We start from the raw sequence: 24,948 nt of genomic DNA on the forward strand, positions 1-24,948 counted from the left end.
AATATTACAAAACCACATGTGCTTTATTAAAACTACAAATAAATTAATCATTTTAATCCCCAAATATTTTCCCTTGCTGTCTCACAAACAGCAAACACCAAACAGTATTTCTGTTACTTCACTTGTGTTTCCATTCTTAATTTTCTGTTTTCTGGCAGCTGTTTGTGAACTTACTAATAATGTGTGTCTTTGTTCGGGCTTCTTAAAAAGAAGGATATTCTCAAAATGGAAGAAAGCTCATTTGATTTCACTTTGAAACCTGAGAAAACTGTAACATGAACCACACACTGATTACAGAGCACTGATACATAAAGGAAGCAGTTGTGTAAATGTGTGAAGTGTGGCTTTGGTGGGGGGTGAGCAGAACAGAGGACAAGCACAATTTTAGTCAATTAATGCTGGTGTAGGGTATGATTATCATGACTCATGTTTGACATGGTATTGTGTAAAGGTCAGCCAAAAAGGACAACCTATTATGGTGGGCACTGTACAGTCAAGGGTTTTCATACAGTCTCTTCCATTAAAAGCTCACAAATAAAATGGACAAGACAGACCCCAGGTGGAGAAACAGTGTGACAGTTCCATGATATTATTTCTTAATGGCAGTAGAGTCAGTTAGGAGGGGAGAAGGGAAATGCAATGGAAAGTGATGGAGATAAAAGATGTGGAGGGAGGGAAAGAACAAAGAAGTGTTATACAGCATAAATGCAGAGTGAACATGAGGTGAAAAAACGAAGGATGGAAGGAGGAAAGGACTAGAAAATGGGAATAGCATGGGCAGAGAACACTGAGTTGAAACCACCAGAAGTTCTTTGAGTGTCAGGAGTTTTGGCTTTGGTCGCTTCAGCAGCTGGATGTAGCTGGCTGACAGCAACGGCTGGTGCTTCTCTGCAGTTTTGTCCCCAAGAGCCACAGGATGGAAAGCAGAGGGAGGAACTGTGTCTGTTCCAGGACCTGCAGAGGCGAGTTGAACAGGGGGTCTCCATAGGTATCTGATCCCACACGAGTAGGAGGGAGAGGTGCAGTCTCAGCTGGGACCCATGCTGGTTTACATGATGGTGAGATGGAACAGAGGCCTATAGGGTAGGCTCTGGGAATCGGCAGGTGTATGTGGATATCTGTACCTGTGTATGTATACATGTGTGTGTATACATGTGTGTGTATGCATTTGTGTGTGTGCAGCATGCCTTTATGTGTATACATACAAGTACAGTACACTCCAAAGTACTTCCCAAGCACAGGAGTGGGGCCACCCCTTCTGTGTTCTTGTATTGTACTTTTAACTCTTCTCTAAACACCTGGGTTGCTCATTCTGGACTCGTCTGGCCCACGGCTATTTTTGGATCATGAACTTCCTACATGGTAGAGTGACAATCAGTGAGTTTCCCTTTCCTCTTCTCCCAGTTGCTGAAATAGCAACATTTTTTGCTGCATGTATATTAAGGGGCTTGTACAATAATTACATATGTACATATGTGTTTATGCAACTATATATATATGCCTATGTGTATGAATAATTAAAAAAATCTTAAGGTTAATTTTAAGTTCTACATAGGAAAATAGCCCCCCCCCCCCAAAAAAAAAAAATAAATCCCTGACAGTATGGGACTTTATTTTCTGGCATAAGCTAAATACATCTGCCATGGAGGAAGAGAAATGAACATGACATATCTTGAGTAAATCAGTGTGCCATTAAAGTAACATGCTTAATTTTTACTGTTTGATACAATAACCTGCCTACTCACTGGCATAAAAACAGTGCATGCAGTTAGTGCAAGAGTATTAAATTTCTCTTGGGTGGAAAAGAGAGTTTTGTTTTATTACTGTATTATTGTTTTATAAATATAAAATTGTTTTATTACTATATTATTTTCTGCTAGCTAAGAATTGTCTGTGGCCACCTTCTGAATCTTTATTTTGCACCACAGCTGTATATTTGCCATGAATAAGTATAGATACTTTGCGGATATCCTAGTACTGAGAATCTGAGCTGCAATAACTGGGGTTCTCATAGATGGGAGAGGTATTCTATAGCAATGCTGCTAGTCCCAGATCAGCTGAGTTCAACAATTAGATTCTGGGGTTCAACAAGTAAATAAAATGTCAGTTGGGTTTCCCAAATATCTACCTCATCACAATTTGTGCCATTCTGTCTCCTCCTCCCCAGTGCTGCCTGCTTGTTTTGGGGCGAGGTATAGTTTTGTGCGTATGCAGAACATAAGGCCCTGATCTCCTGCTAGTGAGAAACTACTATTAAGAATATGATTCCTATCTACCCTGCGCAAATCAATAATAGTTCTTTGAACGTCTCCTCTCTATCTCACATCTGCTGCAGTATGACCTTCAAATTACTTGTCAAAAGTAACATATGGCTTGCAAGCAATATCTAGAACGTGGATAAATCTGAACATTTCAGTCTATTGTTCTGCTGCTGCTTTAAGCACACTGTGGGCTGCAACAGCTTTCCCCTAATTACTTTAACTGTAGCATCTTATCTTTGATGAAGAGGAAGACTCTGAAAACATGAGTGACGCTTCTGCTGATCACCGAGGCAGAATTTACTTGCAGAGCAAGTTGAGACCACACAACACCGCAACGAGACAAAGGAAAGCATCTTGAAAATCCTCCCCGCTCCTAGGAACTGCCATTGGCTCGCTGCTGAACAGAACAGCACTGTCTGTGACACGCTGCCTGGCAGCCTAGCCCCACTTTTACATCTGCTTGAGCATTATTCCTACCACGTGCTCCCTTTCTTTCTTTCAGTGTCATCAAAGCATTTCACACAGCAGTCGCTACCACATTGATGTTCCAATAGCAAAAACCCTATGTCACTAATAATCCAAGAGCATCTCAAGGAAATCCAGAACAGTAGACTCATAAGCTAGCTAGCTTGCTTGCTTTCTTTCTTTCTTTCTTTCTTTCTTTCTTTCTTTCTTTCTTTCTTTCTTTCTTTCTCTCTCTCTCTCTCTCTCTTTCTTTCTCTTTCTTTCTTTCTTTCTCTCCCTTCCTTCCTTCCTTCCTTCCTTCCTTCCTTCCTTCCTTCCTTCCTTCCTTCCTTCCTTCCTTCCTTCCTTCCTTCCTTCCTTCCTTCCTTCCTTCCTTCCTTCCTTTTTTCTTTTCTTTTCTTTTCTTTTCTTTTCTTTTCTTTTCTTTTCTTTTCTTTTCTTTTCTTTTCTTTTCTTTTCTTTTCTTTTCTTTTCTTTTCTTTTCTTTTCTTTTCTTTTCTTTTCTTTTCTTTTCTTTTCTTTTTTCTTTTCTTTTCTTTTTTCATCACATCAAAGTGCAACTCTGCAATATTAAGAGGAATAAAATGAGCTGATAGCAACATTTCACTTCCAGGGCCCGTAATGCTGTAATTCTGCAATGACCTCATTAGAAATGCTCTTCTACCAAAGACTGACTTTCTGTCCCTTACCACAATTTAGAATCTCTACAATGTCTTAATTCTCTTTGACTTCCTGAATAAAGATGATTTCTGGCCCTCCCCATCTATGGAAAACAATGGAGCCCCCCCCGGCTTCCTTCTGACTTCAAAGGAGGATGCATCCCTTAGAGCCACAATGGACCACGCTGCTGCCTTGAGAGTTGGGACCATAAAAGAAAAGTAGGTTGAGATGTCTATTTAGAGAGTCCTTGATAGACGTCTTTTCAGTGACAGAATTTGTAATTGTGCCATTGTTCTGAGAGACTAAAATTATTACTTCAGGCAGGTTGCTTTCATGCATTATGCTACAATGTTGCTTGACTGCTTTCCAAACTGGAACAACTGAAAAAATGTGAAGCGCTCCAATGATTTTAAATCACTCTGCTCAGGACAGGGTGATTTAGAATTATTGGAGTGCCTCGCATTTTTGTGAGCTCTCAGTTTGCAAGCAATGGAGGTCTGGGCAGTCTTGGGCTACAGCTTTACAAAAAAACAACTACACCCTACCATCATTTTGAAAATGTATGGATTTGAATTTGGAAGTGGTAGGGATTTGGAGATATTTAATCCCACCATCATTAAAATCTGTGGCAGTAAGTTGGTCCAGGTGAAGGAAGTAACTGTACAGACACAACATTAACTTTCAAAACATCCTGCGCTAAGCAGTTTCTTCATATTCAAGTCAGGACTCCACCGAGCCCCTTGGTCAGCCTGTACATTGCCCCCTCCACCACTGCACGAAAGGAGATGTGGCTGTGTCCCGACATACAGCAGCAGTATGGGAAAGAAATGACAGTGCTTGTAAGAGCAACCACCACCACCATTTGGAGAACATCCTCTTTTTAAGGTGTAGTTCCTTCAGAGCTGCCACATGTGCAGGGCACCTGCTCTCTCTCTTGCTACTCTTCCATGCAGCAGCCCAACCCCTGACAGTAGGATAACAGAGAAAAAAATAAAAGATTTAACCAACGGTAACAACACAGCTCAGTCACTTTGTTTTCCATTTATTTATAGTGATGATTCTTCTTTAATTCATAATATGGCTTCAGAACAAAATTTGCTGGAAAATACCGCACAAAGAACAAGATCCTTAGCAGCCATAAACTGCCATTGTTTCACTGGAGCTAATGGATTTACACCTCTCTGCATCAGCTGAGGATCTGATCCATTATTTCTGGACTCTCAATTCCTCACTAAGCTTTGCTTTTTTCTTATCTACAAAAATACTTGTGGGAAAAAATTATGAACAGCTCTTCCCTTAGTATATTCATTATTCATTTTTGTAAGCTCTTTTTCAGTGCAGCTACGCATAAAGGAGTGACTTTTAATTTAGATGTTGTAAAACACAGCCTTGCTCTGAAGAGTGTCAGCGCTGGCGAATCTGTTTTCCTGGAATACCTTGTGCTGTTTTCAGAATTGCATGATTGTGTGACATCTGCTGCACATCTCATACGTGATCAACTGAGGAGGTACAACTGTGGCAGATGGCTGATGACTCACCTCACAACACCGAACGCTGGTTTGCTTTCTGAGAAGTAACATCTTCATATTAATATTCTAAGAGCCCTGCAAAGACGTGACCAGCCCACCTGGTTTGCTAGCAGGTAACGTAAGTTAAAGGAAGTGCACAGGGATGTAACAGCAACTTCTGTTCCAAGACATAAAACTGACTGAGTTAGTATTTTAAAATTTGATTTATAGGCTACTATCAGATAAATCCACAAGAGGAAATGGGGTTCACTGCTGTACGGTCAGAGTAGCATCTAAATAGCAAAATCTGGATATCTGAATCAGACAGAGATCTAGGCTTCCTGTGCGAAGGAGAAACAGAAAAACAATATCCACAAATGCCATTCAGTTGAGTGAGGAATCAGTAAACACCAGAGGAAAGGATACACATTAAATCCTGTTCTGTCCCTGTTCCAGGCTGCCCTGTTCCAGGCTGTGGTGAATGACATGGCGATTCTTAGACCACAGAGGAGGGTAGATCATTCCCTGGTCTTCTAGCACCCCACAATAGTTAATGTATGCACTTGCTATACCAGAGACCTTTGTTGTGTTCCCTTATCTGCTGACTGTCAGATGGAAAGCATACACAGCCCAGTTAGCATGTGTAATTCTGATGAATTATAAGAAAACTATTACAAGCCACCTTTTTACTTACAATGACATTAGCTAGTAAAGTTAGCTTTGTTCACTACTAAAATCAAAAAGAAACTTGTTAACACTTTGTTATCCTCTCTCATTCGAAGATTCCTTGGCAAGATGGCTGGAGAAAACTCCAGTAAGCCATTCCTAAAACACCTAACTCTATATACCAAATCATCACATCTACATAGCAATTTAAAGTTCTGTATTGTTATATACATTGCAGTAGGTTAGGTATGCCAAGCTTAACTGCACATACTTCAATTAATTTGCATGCCCATGATTTCCATACTAAAAATGTAACTAGGGATATAAAAACCACACCTATATCCAAATTCTTTGGGATCCAAAACACATAGCAGCCTTGCAAGCATTGTATCAAAATGTGATCATCCAGCTTAAACACGCTTCAGTCTCAAAGACTAACACATCATAATGCTCTAGTGGCCTGTTAACCTTTGAAAAAATAAATAAAAAGATCTCCGTTCTGTGGCAGAGATGTGTCATTCCCATTTCCACAAGCCTTATGTCAACTAACAAAACTTCCTAATGAGCCAAATCTCTCTCAACTGCTAATGGCATTAACATTACCAAAGACCTATGCATGACTAACAGATGTGTCCTAAGGAAACTGAACTCATACCTTCCATTTCCAAAGAAACTGCCCTAAAATTAAAGAGTATCCCAGGAAGGAAAGAGGAGAGGATGAGAAGAAAGGAGAGGCTAGAAGAGGAGAGAAGAGGAGAGAAGAGGAGAGGAGAGGACAAGACGAAGGTGTTGTCATTGCTGATTCTGATTCATCCCATATAGAACAAATATTAATTAGGTCTAATATGGGAAGCAGGACTATAATCCAGGATTTACAGAGACATATTAATTAGTTTAAAGGCTCGAACATAGTTCTCTTTCAAAGGTGAGTGCCACGTCCACAAGCATTTGGGATCACATTGTCCCTCTCTCTAGAACACTCCATTATAGAAAAGTTGAAGTACCTCATTAGAAAAGATTTAGAATACCTACTTCTAGAATAATGTATAACTCAGAGCTACAGTCACAGAAATAGGCCTTCATGCTTCTGGAGACAGGGAGGGGAGCTGAGCAAGTCCGCCTTGCATCCTCTATAAGCATTCCCACTACTAGGCAATGTCCCTCTTCCATTATTTTATGGGCACCAATAGATATATTCCTAAAATATCCTCTGGATGACTCCTGCTGAAGGGATGCAGACATTGGAAAGACATTGCTGAGCAGCATTAGGACAAAAGAGTTAGATATGTTTAAATGATCTATGTGGTTACCTTCTCTGAATTGCTACAGTCTGACTACTATCTTCTAAACATAAAATAAATTGTTAAAGTGGCACTGTTGTCACTTATATTCCTTGACAGTTAGTAACAAAAAAACCCAGAATGCCCCAAACCAACAAAAGCAGAGTCTCCCACCCTCAAATGGTATGTAATGGTAATAGTTAACTCACAGAGAAAGGATCTTCTGCGACTGATACTTCTCTCATAGTAATTTTATGTCTTTCAAGTTCCACTAATAACTGTTGAGTTTACACCATGGTGCCAAAGAGGTATATTAGATCCTTCAGCTCCAGCTATCCAGAGCTTACTCAGCTCATTTGGTACCTCTGTGCTGCTGACACATACAGAACTTTAACAGATGGTCTTACAATACTGGCAGTTGTTTTGTACTGTGCTAGTGGTAAGGGGAAATACTCTACACAAATTGTCTGCGATTCTGGAAAATAAATGAAGTACAAATCCATATTAACCTCAAAAGCCAAACTATAAAAAGTCAGATTAGTCATTTAACGATGTATGTTCTCTGGGTTAAATGCTCAGTTACTGCAAAATGGTAATATTTCCCTGCAGCCAAGAGAACTATGCTTTGCCTCAGTGTCCACCAGAAACATCCGTAAACACATTATCATTAGAAAGGTATCAAAACGCATTAGGAATAAGCCCTGAGAACTTTCCTCATGTCATCAATCCTCAGAGACTATCAGCAAAAGTACCTCCATAAACTGTGTGTTTTCAGGATAAGATACATAAATAGTAAAGTAACAAGGTCCAATTTAATTCAACTGGATCTCTTTTTAAATTCCTGTCCTAAACATAATTTAAGAAATGACACAACAACAGAATAACATTTGATTTTCCAAAGTAAAACCAACACTTTCCTTCACAAGTATAGAACTGCCATGAAATACACATTTGTGCATACATATTACAATCTACTAGTGTGAATTTAAAATGGGATTTTAGAAAACTGGAAGCATTTCAATCCAGTGCTCACCTCTTCCGATCGCTTCATGTGAAACATAGCTTGGAAGATATTTCAAAGAAATTTCAGAGGCTTGGTCATTTATTTCCCATCTATTTTAATATATTTAGTAAGACAGGATGTCAGTTACCTTTTATGTTATTGTTACCATGTTAGGTACTTTGATATACAGATTCCTTAGGTAGCATCAAAGCCCTAGGAGGCTGTAGAACCGTAGAAGTGTTAACATAAAAGAGCCCTTCAAATGCAAGAGGTACATTCCAGTCTTCTGCTAGGACTGAATAGAGGCTGTATCCATTTTTTCAAAATTTTTTTTTTTTTTGTATCCACTTGGGGTGGCTTAAAAAATACAGTTGCTGGAACTGGCTGATGTTATACATTTGTGACTTTGATACAAGTTAAAAGATCTTTATCAGTGTTATGTCTCATTTTTTACAGAAAGATCAAACAACTCCTGAGTTTGAAGCTGTTAACAAAAAATATTAAAACAACTAAATTTCAGATAGGTTTTTATGTTTTCTTTTCTTGTCTTTTCCTCCCTCAGGACTTTTGCCAGACTCAGAAGACACAACATACCTCCAGAAAGTACTTATACAAATGCAAGGCAATCCTTCTCTGAAAGCATAAATTAGCTCTCATCACGAAAAAGAAAAATCAAAAGAATTGTTAGGTAGGTAATCAAAATGTAGGAACATCAATCCCTCTGCTTCTTTTTCCAGGCCTAAACATTTTGTCAAACATTTCAAGCTATGATCCTTGGTGTAGCACTTCACTGTGAAATTCCCAGGAGAGGAGCTGGAATACATGCTTTAGTACCAGTAATACAAGCACTTCCTATCTTGGGAAGAGGTTCTCCCTTATAGATGCAGAGTATGAGATGACATGATGGAAAACTTTGTGACCATGCTTCCAGTTCCTGAGAGACTTTCTGTTTTCTACAACTGGTCATGCTACCCCCTTCCTTGAGCACTTCCTCTGTCCTCTGCAGAGAATGAGCTCAAGCACCCTCCCAGCAAGTTGATGGTGAACATCTCCTGCTCTTGAGATGTATAGATACCTTTCTAGTCAGAGGGACATGCAAGGGAAGGACTGTCTTGGGGAAACAGAAAGCAAAGAGAATGGAGTAGGAACATAGAATTTATCTTATCAATTCTAGCAATATCCAGCACTCTATCAGCCACCTTCTAGGGAAAGTTAAAGCAGTATTGGACTAAACAGTAATGCAATGATCTGCCCATAGCTGTGAGCAAAGATCATTCTAAATGATTTGAGATGCTACATTTGGTAGGACTGCAGTAAAATGGGAGAGAGTCAGGGGATTTAAAAATCTAAAAGAGAAAAACACAAGTACAACATTACTACAAAGAGAATACTTCAGTTAGTGAATACAGATTGCTGCATTGCAACTCATGTCCCAGACTGGGTTTTACTCACTTTTGGTATGATAAAATCCTACACCATTAAAATGCAGTTTGCCTGAGTAAGGTCTTTACGATTTATCTCTGTGTCCTTCCTATCTTATATTTTCTGAAAGAGTATCCAGCATCTTTCTTCTGAAATACCTTTATAGTTTCAGTAGGCACTCCAGGCTCTGGAACTTTATCCAAGTAAGTAGTCAAGTCTTGGTCCACATGTTCAAACACCAATGTTAACTTGGTCTCTCTGTCTGTTCGTGACACGGTGCACACATCAAACAACCTGAGAGAAGACAACAAAAAGAGGAGGTAAGTATAAGGAACCAGTATAGACATACCTTGCAGCTCACAAAGGTCTATTTAAATTTCTTATAGCACAGAGAATGAAAAAAAAATACTTTCCAAAGGTAGAGCAAAGAGCTCTTGATTCATCAGATAACTATTGATACATTGATAATATCATCTCTCTCTTTCATGTGGGTATTCTAAAATAGGATTAAGTAGTAAGAATCATCAGTTCATCAAAGTAAAATAATTACATGAAAAGAAAATATTTTGTTGACAGAGCAACTGAAGTTAACACAGAAAATGACTTGATATTTATCCACAGTCTATCCTGCATCAACCACACGGCTTTTCAAAAACCAGTATGAGTAACATTTCTGAGGAGAAGAAAAAAGATACAGGGTGCTTACATGCACCTTGATTTTCTTTCCACATCACTATCATGTTCACCTTTACCTCTGTTCAGAATTAAATCTTCTTTGGTGGAAACAGAATTTTTGTGTCGACTACTGTAAGTTTTCAGAAGCAAGGAATACCTTCAGGGTCAGGATACAGTTTGGAAAAAAAGCTTTATCTACAAAATGCCACAGCTAAGAAATCCTTCATCACTTTCCATCATCCTTTTACTGGAATTTCTTTATCATTTTAACTTGTTGCACAACATCAAATTCAAGCTCATTTCCAAAGCTCCTCATAATGTCACATTCCTATCTGATTAGCTTATTTTGTATTGTTTTCTCTTTTTAATTAGGATTTCTCTCATCTTCTATGCTTCTTCTACCATACTGTTTTTTTTATCTTTTGCACAAATGCCTGCCCATCCTTCAGTGCTTCTCACCTATAGTCATACCAGTGACCATCATTTTTATTACCCTTCTTTAAGTCCCACTTCTACAAAATCACAATAAGAAATCCTGTCCCCTGCTCACACGCTTTACTAATGTGTGCATTCAGTTAGTTTTAAAACTGTACAGATCAGACTGCCTCTCCCTCTGAAGTGAGGCAGAAAATCAATTGTTACTTTTACTAAGTGACAGTAGATTTAAACAAATATATATATATATACAGTTATTGAAAAAAAAAAAAAAGCAGATACAGTTAAACTGAAGAACCTATCATTGACAACAAGTCAAAAGTAATGATTTGTTACTGCTCTGTTAACACTACCACTTATTTTGGTCAACATCATAGCAGCTACATTGTTTTATTATATGCATCTTTTATTCTCTTAGAATAAATGCTTGCTTACTTTGTGGAAAGTACAGGATTTCTGATAATTTTATCAAGTAATATTTTTGTTCTTTGTCCTAAGACTAAGGACTTTCTATGCAGGATCTGGAGACAAAACAGATCACACACAAAGCCTTGGGGGTCACTGGTTTTAAAATAGGTCATCTGAAAAACAGACGAGGTAAATGTTTTGTACTGAGTTTTTACTTCTTACCTTAAATATCAAAATATATCACAAGGCAATGGAAGATAAGAATTGGCGTAGCTATCTGTGAAGACTGTAACCAAAATTTAAGACAGCATTACGCTCACTTGAAATGGTACAGATTTAACATGTTACAGTTCTGGACCCATTTTAAAAGCATTTCCTAAATAACCTTTGGACAGACACTTAAAAATTGTTTATTAGCCACCATGTTTTGAAAAGGGATGCATGTACATTCCTTTTAGCTTAAAGAATCTTTTCAGTGAGTAATAATTTGGGAACTAGAGTTACAGGATATGAAGAGACCATCAATGTACGTCTTTTTAAAAAATGTTATCTGTGCTTAATCTGTAATCATCGTATGAACAAATATTTACTAAATGATTATGGGACACTAGCGACTGCAACAGCACATTTCTCATAAACAGAAATAGTATTCTCTTTGTGATTCTCTTAATGTGGCACGTATGGAAGGTAGATGCCCTGTACACAGTAAATCAGTTTTGTGAAAAGTCGCAAGTCTTCCTGAAAAGTTAAATTTGTTGGTATTTGGCTGGAGGTTAATAATCTGTAATATATTTATATAAATCAATGTGGAATGTAGCCGGACTGCCTATAACCCCAACACATGCAAATAGAGAGGAGCCAGACAGGTCTGAACATCTGAACATAAACACTGGAAAATATTTCCAACTGTATGATTCCTTTGTGTTGACCTACATTTACCTAAAAATGTTCTAAAACACCTCTTTTGCCAGGTATTTAATACACTGGCAAAATTACCTTTGAACTATAACAGAATTATAATTCAGTAAAAAAGGAAAAAAAAAAAGATTTCACTGTACAGAATATAGAAGCAAAATGTATCTTCCAACTCACTGCAGAAGGAAATGCTGATTCTGTGTTTAATTCTTCTGTGTCGGGCTCATTTTGGTTCTGGCATTTACTGGCATAGCAAAATTAGGAACTCTAAGGAGTACAATCTTAGTCAGCTATTACTGAGTAATAATACTATCACCGAGTAATAATATATTTCCCTTTTTTATACCTTTTATGTGAAACTCTAAATGCTCTACTGTTAATAATAGAAACTCCAGATCCTGCACCAGGCTGGGTGGAAGCACATCATGTTTACTCATAGAAAACACAGCTGTTGCCTTAGAAAGATAATAATTTAAAGCACAGCTTATATGAATCTGCAGTATTACAAAAAGGCAACATCTGGCATTGCCTGTGCAATTTGGGAAATAGATTGAGAAAGACACAGCCTCTTCACCTGATAGCGTCCATAGGGATAAAACTACCTTTCATAAATTATATTCTTTTACATCCACTGTAGAAAATCATTCACAGAGTTGCCTGCTTTAGTTAGGCATACCCCTGCTGTCTACACTATCCATCTTTCAGGCCATTTCCTCATGACTCTCGGTACGTGACGGGACAGTTTTGGATGTCATTGCCTGATGCAACAGCCAAAGACCTTTTATTTAAAGAGTTACAATGTGGACACTGTCCTAAGTGAAGTAAATGTACCTCAATTAATACAGGATTTCCATACTGAACACTTTGTAAACACAAGCCCAGCCCTTCTATTGTACTTAGAAAAGAAACGATTGAATTATTTGATTAAAGTAAGATCCGCTATGGGAAATCCTGCAAGTATTTAACAAGACGTTTGGCTGGAAGTCATACACTGCCTGATGCATCGATCTGAACTAGCACATTGTTCAACAGACACTGACTGACTACCTGTGTTTTAATGCATTTTTTCAAGTTAATTGTACTCAAGTAAAAAAGCATACCAGATACAAATCTGTGTCTATTTTATTTCATATAGGTGCCTTGCACCTAGAGGATCTTACTATAACCAGAGTACCTTCCTGCCTACAAAAGGCTCTTCTAGAAAACTTGATGATGCGTCTTGAAGTCTGTTGTTTCTTACAACATGTAATCTGACAAATGCAATCTTAGTTCATCTTTATTTTATAATATGCAGTCCGAACGTCAATTTTTTTCAGCAGAAAACAGGTGGTGTTCCAGTTTCTTTGAAAACACTGCACATATTCTGACCCATACTAATCTGCAGTTTCTAGAAAGTCCTTCAGATTACATGTTGTAAGAAACAACAGAGACTTCAAGATGCAGCTTTTGAGATGCTCTGAGAGCTGCTATTTTCACACATTTTTTCCTGAGCAAACTGAGGCAGCAAGGCAACAATGATAGAGTTCAAAACCATTGGTACGTCAAACTTGCCACCTGCAAGACATACCAAAAAAGAGATCTGACTGTAAGACCTGAAAAACTGTAGGACATAAGTTCCCTTGGCTACTTTCAAACAGATGAGTAAGTACAACTGGAAAATTAGCCAGAGGGAATACTTGCTGCCAAAGCATCCAAGAGCTTATTGTTATTTTTATTGCAGTAGGACTAATCCAACATGAACAAAGATCCTGTTACTTTGCTGGTCACTCACAGCATTGAATAAAAAAACAGTCCCAGCCCTCAAAAGTGTTTCAGTAACATGGATTTACCATAATTTTCTTAGGAGCAGTCTCTTCCCAGGAAGAGTTACTTCCTAGTTTATGTGTGACAACGAAAGAGAACCGAAGCTGTTGATTTATGAGAAGGAGAAAAGTTTAAGACATTTCCAGGTTTCAGAAGTCTGGACAAAGACTCAGACAGAAAGGTTTGGTGGTCTCGCCTAACTCCACAAGGTATTTACCACATGACAGAAAACCATCACAAAATTTATGTACGATTGACAGCGTAAATGCAAACACCACAAAATTGGGATACCAAGACTATTACAGGTCATGATTGAGGTTTATTGGCAAATATCTGGGGGGAACGTGAATAGCTTCTGCTTTCACTGGCTTTGGCTCAGTTTAATCCTGTAAATCCATAATTTTCAAGGGCACAAAAATATTCAGCCTCTCATACCTAAATGTATTGAAGAACGACAGTCAGGCATCCTTTGAGTCCAAATTTCAGCAACAGCCTTAAGATGCTTCTGTTCTTTGGAAGCCACTCAGTCTGTAAGACCTGGCTCCTGACCAGCTGAAAGCCCTTCATTCAGCCCAACTTCTTAAACTAAGTATTCCTTGAAAAGACCGGTTCTCCCCATACTTTTAATTTTAGCTACCTTCTGCCTTGTTTTTGAAGAAGAAAACACTCTGCTAACAGAAAACAGTCCTCACTTGAAATCACATATACCAAATGTATTGTAACAAAGGGGCCGTATTTCAGATGAAGAACACAATAGCTGGGCAAGTGAACTGGAACATGTGCGTTACAAGAACCATGTCCCACGTAGCAAAACAGGAAATAGAGCTTCACACTCTAAAACGTATGACAGAGCTCTTTCTCTTTGTTCAGGACACACTGCTTTGTCTCAGCCTCATCAGCAGTCACCTGCTCCTCCATGCCTTTGCAAGCCAGTATTTCAGATGTACGTTCTCGCTCTGAGGAGTTTTAGTGAAGTAATTTTAGATGACAAAAAGAGCACATGCAGATGAACGGGCCTCTAAACTCAAAGTATCTAATATTTTAGGTGTGGGTTTTTATTTTTATTTTTTCTTTCTTTTTCCTGTGGTAACATTTGTAAAAAGACTTAGTAATGCAAGACCCAAGTTCCCGTTTTGTAAGTGTATGGGGTCTTTAGGAGGCCTCTCAGTGTGCTTGCCATGCCAGCTGCACTGCACTGATGTGCACTGATACATGGGATACGGGATCTGCCTTGATGTCAGACTGCAGAACAATGCAGGGACACTTAGACCACCCTCAGCTGACCCACCTCAGGGCTGGAGACATGCAGTGGGGCAGCACAGCACTGCCTGCAGCACGGTACGCTAGCCCACCATGAGCTCCATCCAGCAGCAGGCAGATGTTCCGCATCAATCTTGATTAATTAAAACAACCTCGGTATCTGGGCACTGCTGATGGCAACTCTGAGTCTCAAATCCTTATTGTCTGCATTTCTAGTGAGTTCTTGGAGGCAGCAAACATTTTTCTTGCTCTGCTGCCCTCCCAGGAAAGAGTAACAGGATCTCTTCTTTTCCTCAGAAGAAACCTCTTTCAGGCACGTAACCGAGGAGGACAGAACATAACATCAGATAAAATAAATGAGTTTATCTCGGACAGACAGATGTCATGCAGATAAATGTTTTCAACTCATTCATTATCTGCTGCACGCAGAGCAGAGAGCTGCCATGAAGGAGGAATGCCATGATGAGAGCAGGGCAGCAGAACATCCTCGCCTGGAGACCTACCCCAGCAGAGCCCAGCCAACATCCCTGCTTAGAGCCACTCAGCAGTGAGGTTTAAGGGAAGGAAGGGGGATATTAGGATGACAAGGCAATCGTTCATCTGCAAGCTGAGCTTTGTGCTGTAATTTTTTCCAGTCTCTCTGCCTTTCTGACTTGGAAAAATTATTTAAAATGCTTAGCTCTATAAAAGATGTTTTTGTTCTTTAAGTGTGTGTGAGGAGGAGAGACAGGGAAAGTGACAGAGAGAAATAGATGCTCTTGAAGGCGAAGTAAATAGCACTGGCTAAAGTCCGATAGTGTGGGCTGCCTGGGCAAGCTTTCAACGCTCCGTGCTGCCTGCAGCCCTGACCTGCAGCACCCCTGCTCTCCTTGCTGGGCCCCACTTGAGCTACGGCGAGCTGTGGTGCCAGCGTGAACGGTTTTGTGATGCAGACAAACGTCTGCTCCCATGAAACCACCAAAACTCATTTTCGTTTTCAACAGAAGCCAAGATTTGTGCCCAAAAGATGAAAAGGCCAAGTACGTTTACTCACCATGCCACCCAAGTAACTAAAATATTCAGTTGTTGAGAGTTTTATTTCAAGGAAAAATGTGTTTGACAAGATGTTCTCTACACCTCTCTTTGTTTATAGCATAATGCTGTCTTTTTTAGCCCTAACACTGCCATTTCTTGTTCACCTTCTTCGGGAAGGGAGATTATTTTTAATAGTCAAGGAACAGAAATGAATCCGGTGAAAGTCAGCAATTCAGTGTTCCTAGCAGCAAACTTCAGTTTCAGGACTCACCCTGCAATTCACCAGTTTTTCAAAATACTTACTCCTCACCAGTCAATTAGCAGCTTCATCTCATTGCAATTGATTTTAAATCCAAACTGGCCACACTCTGAGCAATTACCATTATCTGGGGAAAATACCAGCCTGTTGATGCCTGTACTTGCCATGTGCACTGCTGTACCAAACAGATGGCTGGATCTCTCTGTGGGGACAGCCACGTTTCCCCCACATCAAAAAAAAAATAAAAAAAAAAAAATAAAAAAAAAACAGCATGGTCTGTTGCAAAGACAGCCACTGGCAGATTCTTTAAGATTGGCAGTTGCTGTCTGACCTATTCGTGGTGCTCTCATGTGATCCTGGAGCACGCGAATGTACACTGCCCTTCAGTCATGCACAGCGCTGCTACACATTGCTGAGGGCTCCCAACCAACTTCCAGTTTTGAGCACAAATTAAAGATGCTCTCATTCATAGGCAATGCATGTGCATCTCCTCATAAATGTTTCAGATTTTCTGTAGAGTACCTTCCCCAGGGGTAGTTGCATTCCTTTTTGCATTCTCTAAATTGCTTAACATGTAAATAAAACTGATGTCTGAGTATTGAATTTGTTTAATTCAAATGCAAGGAGCACAGAAATTATCCTGGGCTGCCAGCCGTACGTAGTGCAATACGGGAAACAACAAAATCCAGTTCATGTGTAGCTTGCAATCAAATTGCTTGTTACAAATTCCACATTTCAGTTTATGTTTTGAATTTGTGCTCATGCCAAACATGCAGAATCTAAATCTAAGTTGATCATTTCTTTTGTAGGCTTTAATAAAACCAACGACTCATCTTCAGAAGATTTTATGTCTGCATAAATTATCATTTATTCTTTGGTAGCTTAATAATCTAATCTATCTACACTTGAGACAGTTAACTAAATGGTGATGCCAACATATCAAAAATAACACAGGAAATAATAACCCTCCACTTGATACAAAAAGTAGTCACTGCATAAAACCCATTGTCCTGTTTGATACTGTGTACTGTCTCAGAGAGTTTTTTAAATCCTTGCAATATCGCAGCAATATCCTTACAATATCACAGGTGTTTTATCCAATGCTTTTTAAGCTTTAAGCGTGTCTAATTGAAATTTGATTCCAAGTTCTTGCTTTTCAGAGATGTGTTGGGAAACCTAAATGATAAGAAGCAGGTGCTGTAGAAGATGACAGAAGATGAGTGCTTTTTTAATGCTTACCATCGATTCAGGGACTGCTATTCCTGAACAGCCTCCAGGTTACTCTACAGACGTAACTCTGCTCAGGGAAAGTTGCTAGACTCAAAACTCATATTCTGTCTGAAAGTGAATTATCCTTCAGGTGCATGCCAAGCCCTCTGGAATACAAGTAACCACAGCTTGTCTGCTAGTACTTGAGAAGGACAAAGCTACTTGTTGGAGCTGCTGTACACAGAAAGTGAGGGGACAAGCTAACTGCTGCAAATATGCCTGAGCCCTGCTGCTGCCACTTCCCAGGAAAGAAGGACTGGTATGGGCAGCAACTGAAAGGAGCCCAGCACTGGTGGGAGGATGTAGGGGATAGACCGAGCACTAAGTGCAAAATGCCTTGTTGTGGTTCTTCTGCTGGCAGGAGCCACAGTTTTGATTAAGACCCTCAGAAAGTATCGTTCTAGTGATTTGTGAGACACTGACGTGCTAAAACTTCTCAAGAAAGTCCATCTGTACAGAGCTTCATAGGAAGACATGGGACTGAATGGTTTGTATTTCTCAAAGCAGGATCATGAACTGACTTTTAGAAAGTGAAAACTTTCATGCTTCAGCAATACTGTGAACTCCATTGCAAAAGCAAAAGAGTAGTAAAACAGAAGGGAAAAAAAACCTGAAGAAAAGTACAAGGCTAAACTGGCTAAAGTTGACAAACTGATATACACAAATAAATAAATAATGTAAATACTAGTAATGACAGCTCTTATTTTGAAAACTGAATTAATTCTTTTTAGATCTTTGAATCATATTATTTTAATGTATTCAAGGAATTATTATGGAAATCTATAATGTTTTTAATGTAACATGTTGCATGTCCATGATCCATGTATTAAAAAGAAAGCAATTAGTATATATAGGAGTAAAATGCAGTAAAACATTTAATGGTCACTGTAATATCTGGTATTTCTATTCTGGGTTTATCATTAAGCAACTTTTCCTAAGTACAATGTCATTGGCTCTCAAGATAATATCATAGCAAAGAAAATCCTTTCTAAGAGGATGAAACAATCACCAGTCTGGGAAATCAGGTGCAGACCTCTTACAGAACCCTATACTCAGTCATTATCTGGACAGAGAGCAATGTAAATCCCTGTATGCCATTTACACCTGTATCTACTATGATGGTTGCAATCTGTGGTTCCCGGTCTTGCTTTTCTTACCCATGCTGAGATAATTCTGTAGTCTAGGGTACTGCAAGTGAGCCCCCGTCTCATACCTCAATGCCCTTATCTGTACCAATGTCTCTCCTTCCTAACTTCATTAGTTTTATGACTCAAGGCAACTTTTTCATATGGCTATACTTCTCTGAAAATGATGTTCATGATTTATTGCAAACAGTTCATCACAATATTTGTTTTTCCTTAACTTTTGAAATGAACAGGGCTGTGAACCACATTGCTTTCTCAGTCTTTACCTAGGGGACTAGAAAACATAAATGGATATGAACAGATCTTGTTATCTTGCAAATGGAAACAGCAAATTACCACCATTTACTTAAACAGCATGAAAACATTAAAAATGTCTAAATCTGCTGAAAGAATTTGTTTATGGATTCAGTAGAACTAATAGTGTTGCACTGCTCAAAATTTCCTGAAAACAGACCAGATATATCCACCCACTTCCAAGGCAAGCATGGTGGCTGGGTGGCAAACCCATTTGCTATGTACAGCAGTGCACCAACTGAAAATGCAAGAGGTGTTTTTGATGCTTTGTGTTAATTTTCACACGTTTGTCATGAACGAGGTTAAAAGACACGAAAACAGAGACCCAGTTCTTGGTGCTTTTTGCCTACGCTTGATTTGGGGGGTGACTTTGATCAGGCTTTGATGCCAGGTCTGCTCCCAAGAAGCCTGTGCACTGTGATGCCAAGCAAACTTAGCTAAGGAGAAAGCAAATTCCTCCATTCACTTCAGCAAAACCTGAAGGGGAGCACAAGTGGCAATTGCTCACATAGGTAAGAAAAACAAACAGGATTTGGTCTCATCTTTTGGGAGGCAGTTAGATTTAAGGCATGCTAGCTAATTCCGTCCAACGTAGCTGTCTTTGGCTACCCATCATCAGACAGATGAAATGGTGTTTGTCTCCATGAGCAGCCCAGCAGAGCTTGTGGAGTATCGAGCTCTCTCCTCAGCTCCCCTGGAAGAGATACAAGGCATATTATGGAGATGTTCAGGACTAGTGGTTAGTCCTGAAAGGGCCACATTGGCCCTTGAATAAATTGGGAGAGGAGTGGGTACTGTCCCTCCCTGTTTGCCAGGGAAGACATTGAGATGACTAATTCAGACCAAACACTTAAATTCAACTGAATTTAGGAGACATGACTTTTTCCCAGGAAAACTGTAATTGAGCAATTTTAGTTGGTGGGATTCCAGGTTATGTTCAATTGATTATGTAGATGTTTATAAACATTTCTTGTAACAAGGAACTTATAAGAAAATGAGAGATGTCAAAAAACAGCACTGAAAACACCTCCAATCTTATCTACTCAAGCTCCACAGACTGGGATCCATCCTAAAAAGCTCTGCACACAAGAGCCCCTACCTAAACCTCATGAAGTTAGTACATGTATTTAACTGGCTTTGGCTCAGGACCAGAATTTTCTTTAATTTGAAAGGGAGTTTCACCTGTGACAAACTTGCAGGATTGAGTTTAATATTCATGTTGTACAGAAAAGTAACAAATGGGACTAATAAATCTTCAATAGAAATTTTACAAGATTTTTCTGGCTTAATAAATTTAGCCAGGAGGCAATTGCTCTTAAACACTTGATACATAAAAAGGGATCCTCATTTCCATTAGCATGCAAATTCCTTACACATTTCATCAGAATTTGAGATGCTGCATCTTACTAGGTTTTTAAAAGTGTGGGCTTCATGGCTGCTTTGTTCCTTAGAGAAGTTTACGTCCCACTTACGCATAGTCATTTATACATGGCTATACAGGCTCCTTGGCTGTCATGCCATTTCCTCTAATAAGCTGTCTTATTCTAAAATTAATTTATAACACATGCAAAGAAAACTGCAAATATCCATTACTGTAAGATTCTCAGGTGCTTTTATCCTCCAGTTCCCCAGGTAGTTGTCTAGTAAACATGCTTCCTCCTTTAGCATCCAGTTTACACGATCCTGTGAGCCAGTCATTTAAAGATTAATGCACGCTGAGTGAAGTATTCTACAGACCATACAGCTTTTTAAGTATTTCCTTTAAGCTCTTGCACACATATGTAAAAGAAAACAAATTAAAGATTATTTGCAGAGTTTGGCAATGAAAATGAGGTGTTAGTAGCATTTTGAGCTGGCAATAAATTTTATTTGACTGTTTTATTACTTCGGGGCAAAGGCAACTATTTCTTTTGGGGCGTCTTTTAGCAGCATGAGATTAGGGTTTACACTTTAATGCATGGAGAGTTTTGAAATAAATTCAGCATTTTGTAAATGATGGTGTATGTCAGATGTAAATACATGACAAAACTATATTTTGGTTGTTTTGCAACAACATGTCTTTCACATTTCTGAAAGGAACGAGCAAGCTATAATAAATCTTGCAAAACGAGGTCTGGTTCCCGGAGCGCTAAAACATTTTTACATCTCAGCAAATGAAAGCAAGGCACATCTAAGGAACTTCTGCAAGCAAACAAGAGTGTGTTCTGCATCGTCCACACAGCCCGTGTCAGCTCAGGCTGAGCTGAGGAAGATGTGAGGACAGCAGAGTGTAATGGCTGAGGCTCGGCAGCGCTAACATGGCTACGCAGCTTCCAGCTGGCTCAACATGCAGGCAGAGCAAGTAGGCATCTGCTGGGGAAGGAGGCAGGGCTGCCTCACATCTGCCTGCAAATGCTGTGTGGACTTGAAAACGAGTGGACATGGATTACTTATGATCATAAAGCGAGTCCGTCAAAACTGCCGAGACTTAATTTGCTGAAAATTATCCTTTCGGCTCTGTCCTGCTCTACACCGTTCCTCACACTATCTGTCTTTTTCCATTTCAGAAAAATACTGTGATAGATGGAAACTGTTCTGACCCTTTCCAGCCCCTATACAGATTGTTTTATTCGTATAATTATTTTTACTTCAAAAATAAGTCAAGAGACTGTGAGCAGATATTGAGAGACAAGGAGGGATAAAGGAAGAACCTCCTCCTCTTTATTTTCTCTACTCTACCCCCAAGCCTTAGACAATCAAATTTACCTCTGTTCTCTGAACCAGCACAGAAGCATGTACCACATCCAATGGTCCTGAGCCTTGCTGCAGGTGACCAAACTGGCACCATTACACATAACACAGGCACCCCCAGCACAGTCTACAAAAGCCTTTTCTGGTCTTGGTCAGCTGGCCTATTTCACTGACTATATATACACGTATGTATATATATTATAATTCCCATCTCTATCCAACTGAAGTAAATCAGCTAATCCTGATGTTAGGACTTCATCCTCTCCCTTTTAATAGTGTGCTCCCATGTCTCTCTTAGCTCTTATTTAAAGCTTCCATTTATCTTCTATTTAAATACGCAGTCAAAGAAAGGCCAAATTTTCATGCTGTGAGATGTATCTAACCATACGGGACATATTATCTTTTTCTACAGTTTTTATCATGAATTTTCATACTTAGTGCACCGGAGGTTTATAATTAAGTTGCCACTGGACTAAGTGGCAATTCATCAATTGCTATATTGTGCCACTTTTGGAGGGTGGGAGTGAACACTTAGCAGCAGCACTGGTCTACAAAGACTAATATCTTTTCATCCTTATACAATGGGAAAGCAGGAGATACAAAATAATATTAGATTAGAAACTTAAGGAGTCCAGAGTGGTTAAATTGAACAGATACAGGGAACACACTAAGGAAATGCACAATTTTAGATAGCAAGGATACAGCTGAATTAATTGTAAAGGGAAAAAAGACATTGTGAAACTGTCGAGATAATTTAAATGATTTAGGAGCCAGCATCCCAAATTACAGAATAACCTAGGTACTTAGGGCCATCAGGATATTTGTGAATCCCTGGACTTCCTGTCCAGTGTCGCTTCATGATGCTTTTCAACTAGAATTCTAATGCCTAAATCATCAGAATGTAGGATTGAAAGAAAAACCTGAGACCAGTTGCCTGCATTAATGAGCACCCCCAACAGACACTTATGCACAGACACAACAGCTTCCCAAACACTTTTTACCGTCCCATACCAAATCCACAGCTATGGCCACGGAGATTTTCCTTGAGGTACGTTTTAGTTCAAGAGCCTCACTGCCACCCCAGGTTCCTGCAGCACTGGGATATTCATGAAATAAAACTCCTAAGTTATTCCAGGAAGTTGACCCAACCATTTTACACAGGATATTAAATAGACCCCAGCTGTCTCCACTTAGAAGTGACTTAGTTCATATTTTTTATAAAGGCCCATTCAGCTGCTTTCTGAGTTATCACAGAATTGATGTGACTTTCTGGGAAGAAAAGTCAAAATCTGTGTTTTACCTACTTTTCATGTAGGCATTTCTTAGGTTTAAAACATCACAACTGGTATCTATATATCCTGAAATAAAAATCTCTGTCTGCATTACAAAAATATTTCACTGAGAAATATCTGCCACTGAAGGCCATTTGGAAGAAATATACACAGTAGACCATTTTTGTTGCTAAACCCAGGAAGGCACGGTAGTCTCTATTTCTAAGAATGCCCATACGATATATGGCTACTGACCTACATCCTGTGCATTCTCCCTGTTTCACTCCAGAAGACAGAGAGGTGACATAAATTTAGGTTTTCCAAAGCCTTGCAAAAAAAGAACACTTTTTTAGGCTCGTGAAAATGATGGTGATCAATATGTTAGAAAAGCCATAACCATGCCCACTCAGCAAATTACAATTAACCTATTTCAAAAGCTCAACAGTCTTTTTAAGGAGAACCGCCATTTAAAAGCTGAAAAGATAATATCGCAATATTTTTGTATAAATGATATATTCTGGGATTAGTGAGTTCTGCAACTGAGTAAATAATACCATTTAAAGCTGGCATTTTCATAGTTGAAAGATGAGCGATGAAAGTGGATGTATATTTGTAAGATTTTAAAAAGTAATAAAAGGGTCAATATTAAAATGAGACACATAATCCCACTATCAGAATATTACTTAAAAACTAAGAAATGTATTTGTTCTGCACACAGGAGGAAAAAAAAAGCCATCTGTTTCAAAAATTAGTTCCGCTGCTTTTAAATATTGACATCCCCTGCTCAGTTGCTTGCTGGAGTGGACTGTGCCCCAGTTAGGTTAAGCCATTACATGTTTACTCTTTTGGATATTGCCTGGGCTCTTTGCCACTCACATCAGGCTCTATAATTTTTATTTACACTTTCCAGAATACATTTAATAAAATCTACTATTTTATTATGCTTAGGAGTGAGACAGCACTTTAGTTCCAAGTTTCAATTTTCAATGTCATGTAACTTTTTAAAAACAATTAGCTTTTGGGATGATTTGTTGTCTGGCTTGCCCTCATTCCCTTTCAATTTTTTCTTCTAACTTCAAAAAAGAAAACTCAGACATTTTTAAGGCACAGATTTAAAACTAACTGCAGTTCTACATGTCTAACAATCTCATCCATGTTACAAATAACAATTCTGAACTTCCTGGTAAAAATGCAGTAAAATTTTTCATGGTATTTCTTTGCCACATATACACACATATGCAATTACACATAACCAAACAGCTTAACAGAGCAGCTTATAAATAAGGACAATTACTTTGTCTTAGCGGTTCCATAATAAAAAATAAATAAATCTGTTTTCAACTTTGTGATTCAATCTATAAAAGAACTAGCTCCAAGAGGCACTTGACAGAAAACATTTTTACCTGGTCAAAAACATCGAAGCAGAATCTGTTAGCGTAATAGGTTAATCTTAGATTTGCAAACTATTACTTAGCAATGTGAGTTGGTGTGTTTTAGGTTTACGGAAAAATAAAACTTGAAATTCCAAAAAGCTATTCCAAGAGATAAACGTATTGTATCACTGCTTTCCAAGAACCCAAGAAAGGTCTTGGATAATTTAGAGTATAATACAGGTTAGACACCAGAATCTTTCAACTACTTGCAATTGTACAATCACGTAATTTGCTCAAAAGGAATTTGAAGTAATTACATGTATGAAGGAAAATTATGTGTAGCATCAGAATGTTATTAATAATGAGGTAATTAGCCCACTTAGTGGCAAATCCCATACCAGACCAATAAGGCAGAGTGAGAAAGGGGAAAATGAGAAAAACAAGTAAGAAAAATAGTATCTGAGAAGACTCTGAAACATGCCACAAGCCACTTGTGGGCTTGATTACTCCAACACACATCTTCAACTACTCTTCCTCTCGTAAGAGATTAACGGCTTTTGACCAAAATGGCTTCTGCTGGAGCATAAAGTTGTGTACAAGGTAACCAGGCAATGATGACCCATTCCAGCTACATCCTGTTCCCTTTAGTACTTTGATGCCAAGATCAAACCAGAAGCAGATTGTCTGAAGTCAGTACATTTCACAGAAACCTAACCTCTATTATTAGAAATACATCATTTTTGTTAACTGATAAAAAAGCATCCTGTACAAACCCTTATCAACAATACATATACCAGACTTCAGTAAAAAAATAAGGTCCCCTGTAATACTT

At 38.8% G+C, this 24,948-nt stretch overlaps 1 protein-coding gene across 1 annotated transcript in view; it reads right to left on the bottom strand.

The window, feature by feature from the left end:
* CDK6 (cyclin dependent kinase 6) overlaps nt 1-24,948 on the bottom strand; it is a gene marked incomplete at its 3' end in the record, with an annotated part of 127,310 nt that overhangs the window by 88,574 nt on the left and 13,788 nt on the right. The window contains exon 3 of the mRNA XM_084281537.1: nt 9,424-9,559. Coding sequence (XP_084137663.1) covers nt 9,424-9,559 — 136 coding nt within the window. The remainder of the gene's footprint in view (nt 1-9,423; nt 9,560-24,948) is intronic.

Source organism: Netta rufina (assembly GCF_964035555.1).
Source record: "Netta rufina genome assembly, chromosome: 2".
NCBI classification, from domain to species: Eukaryota; Metazoa; Chordata; class Aves; order Anseriformes; family Anatidae; genus Netta; species Netta rufina.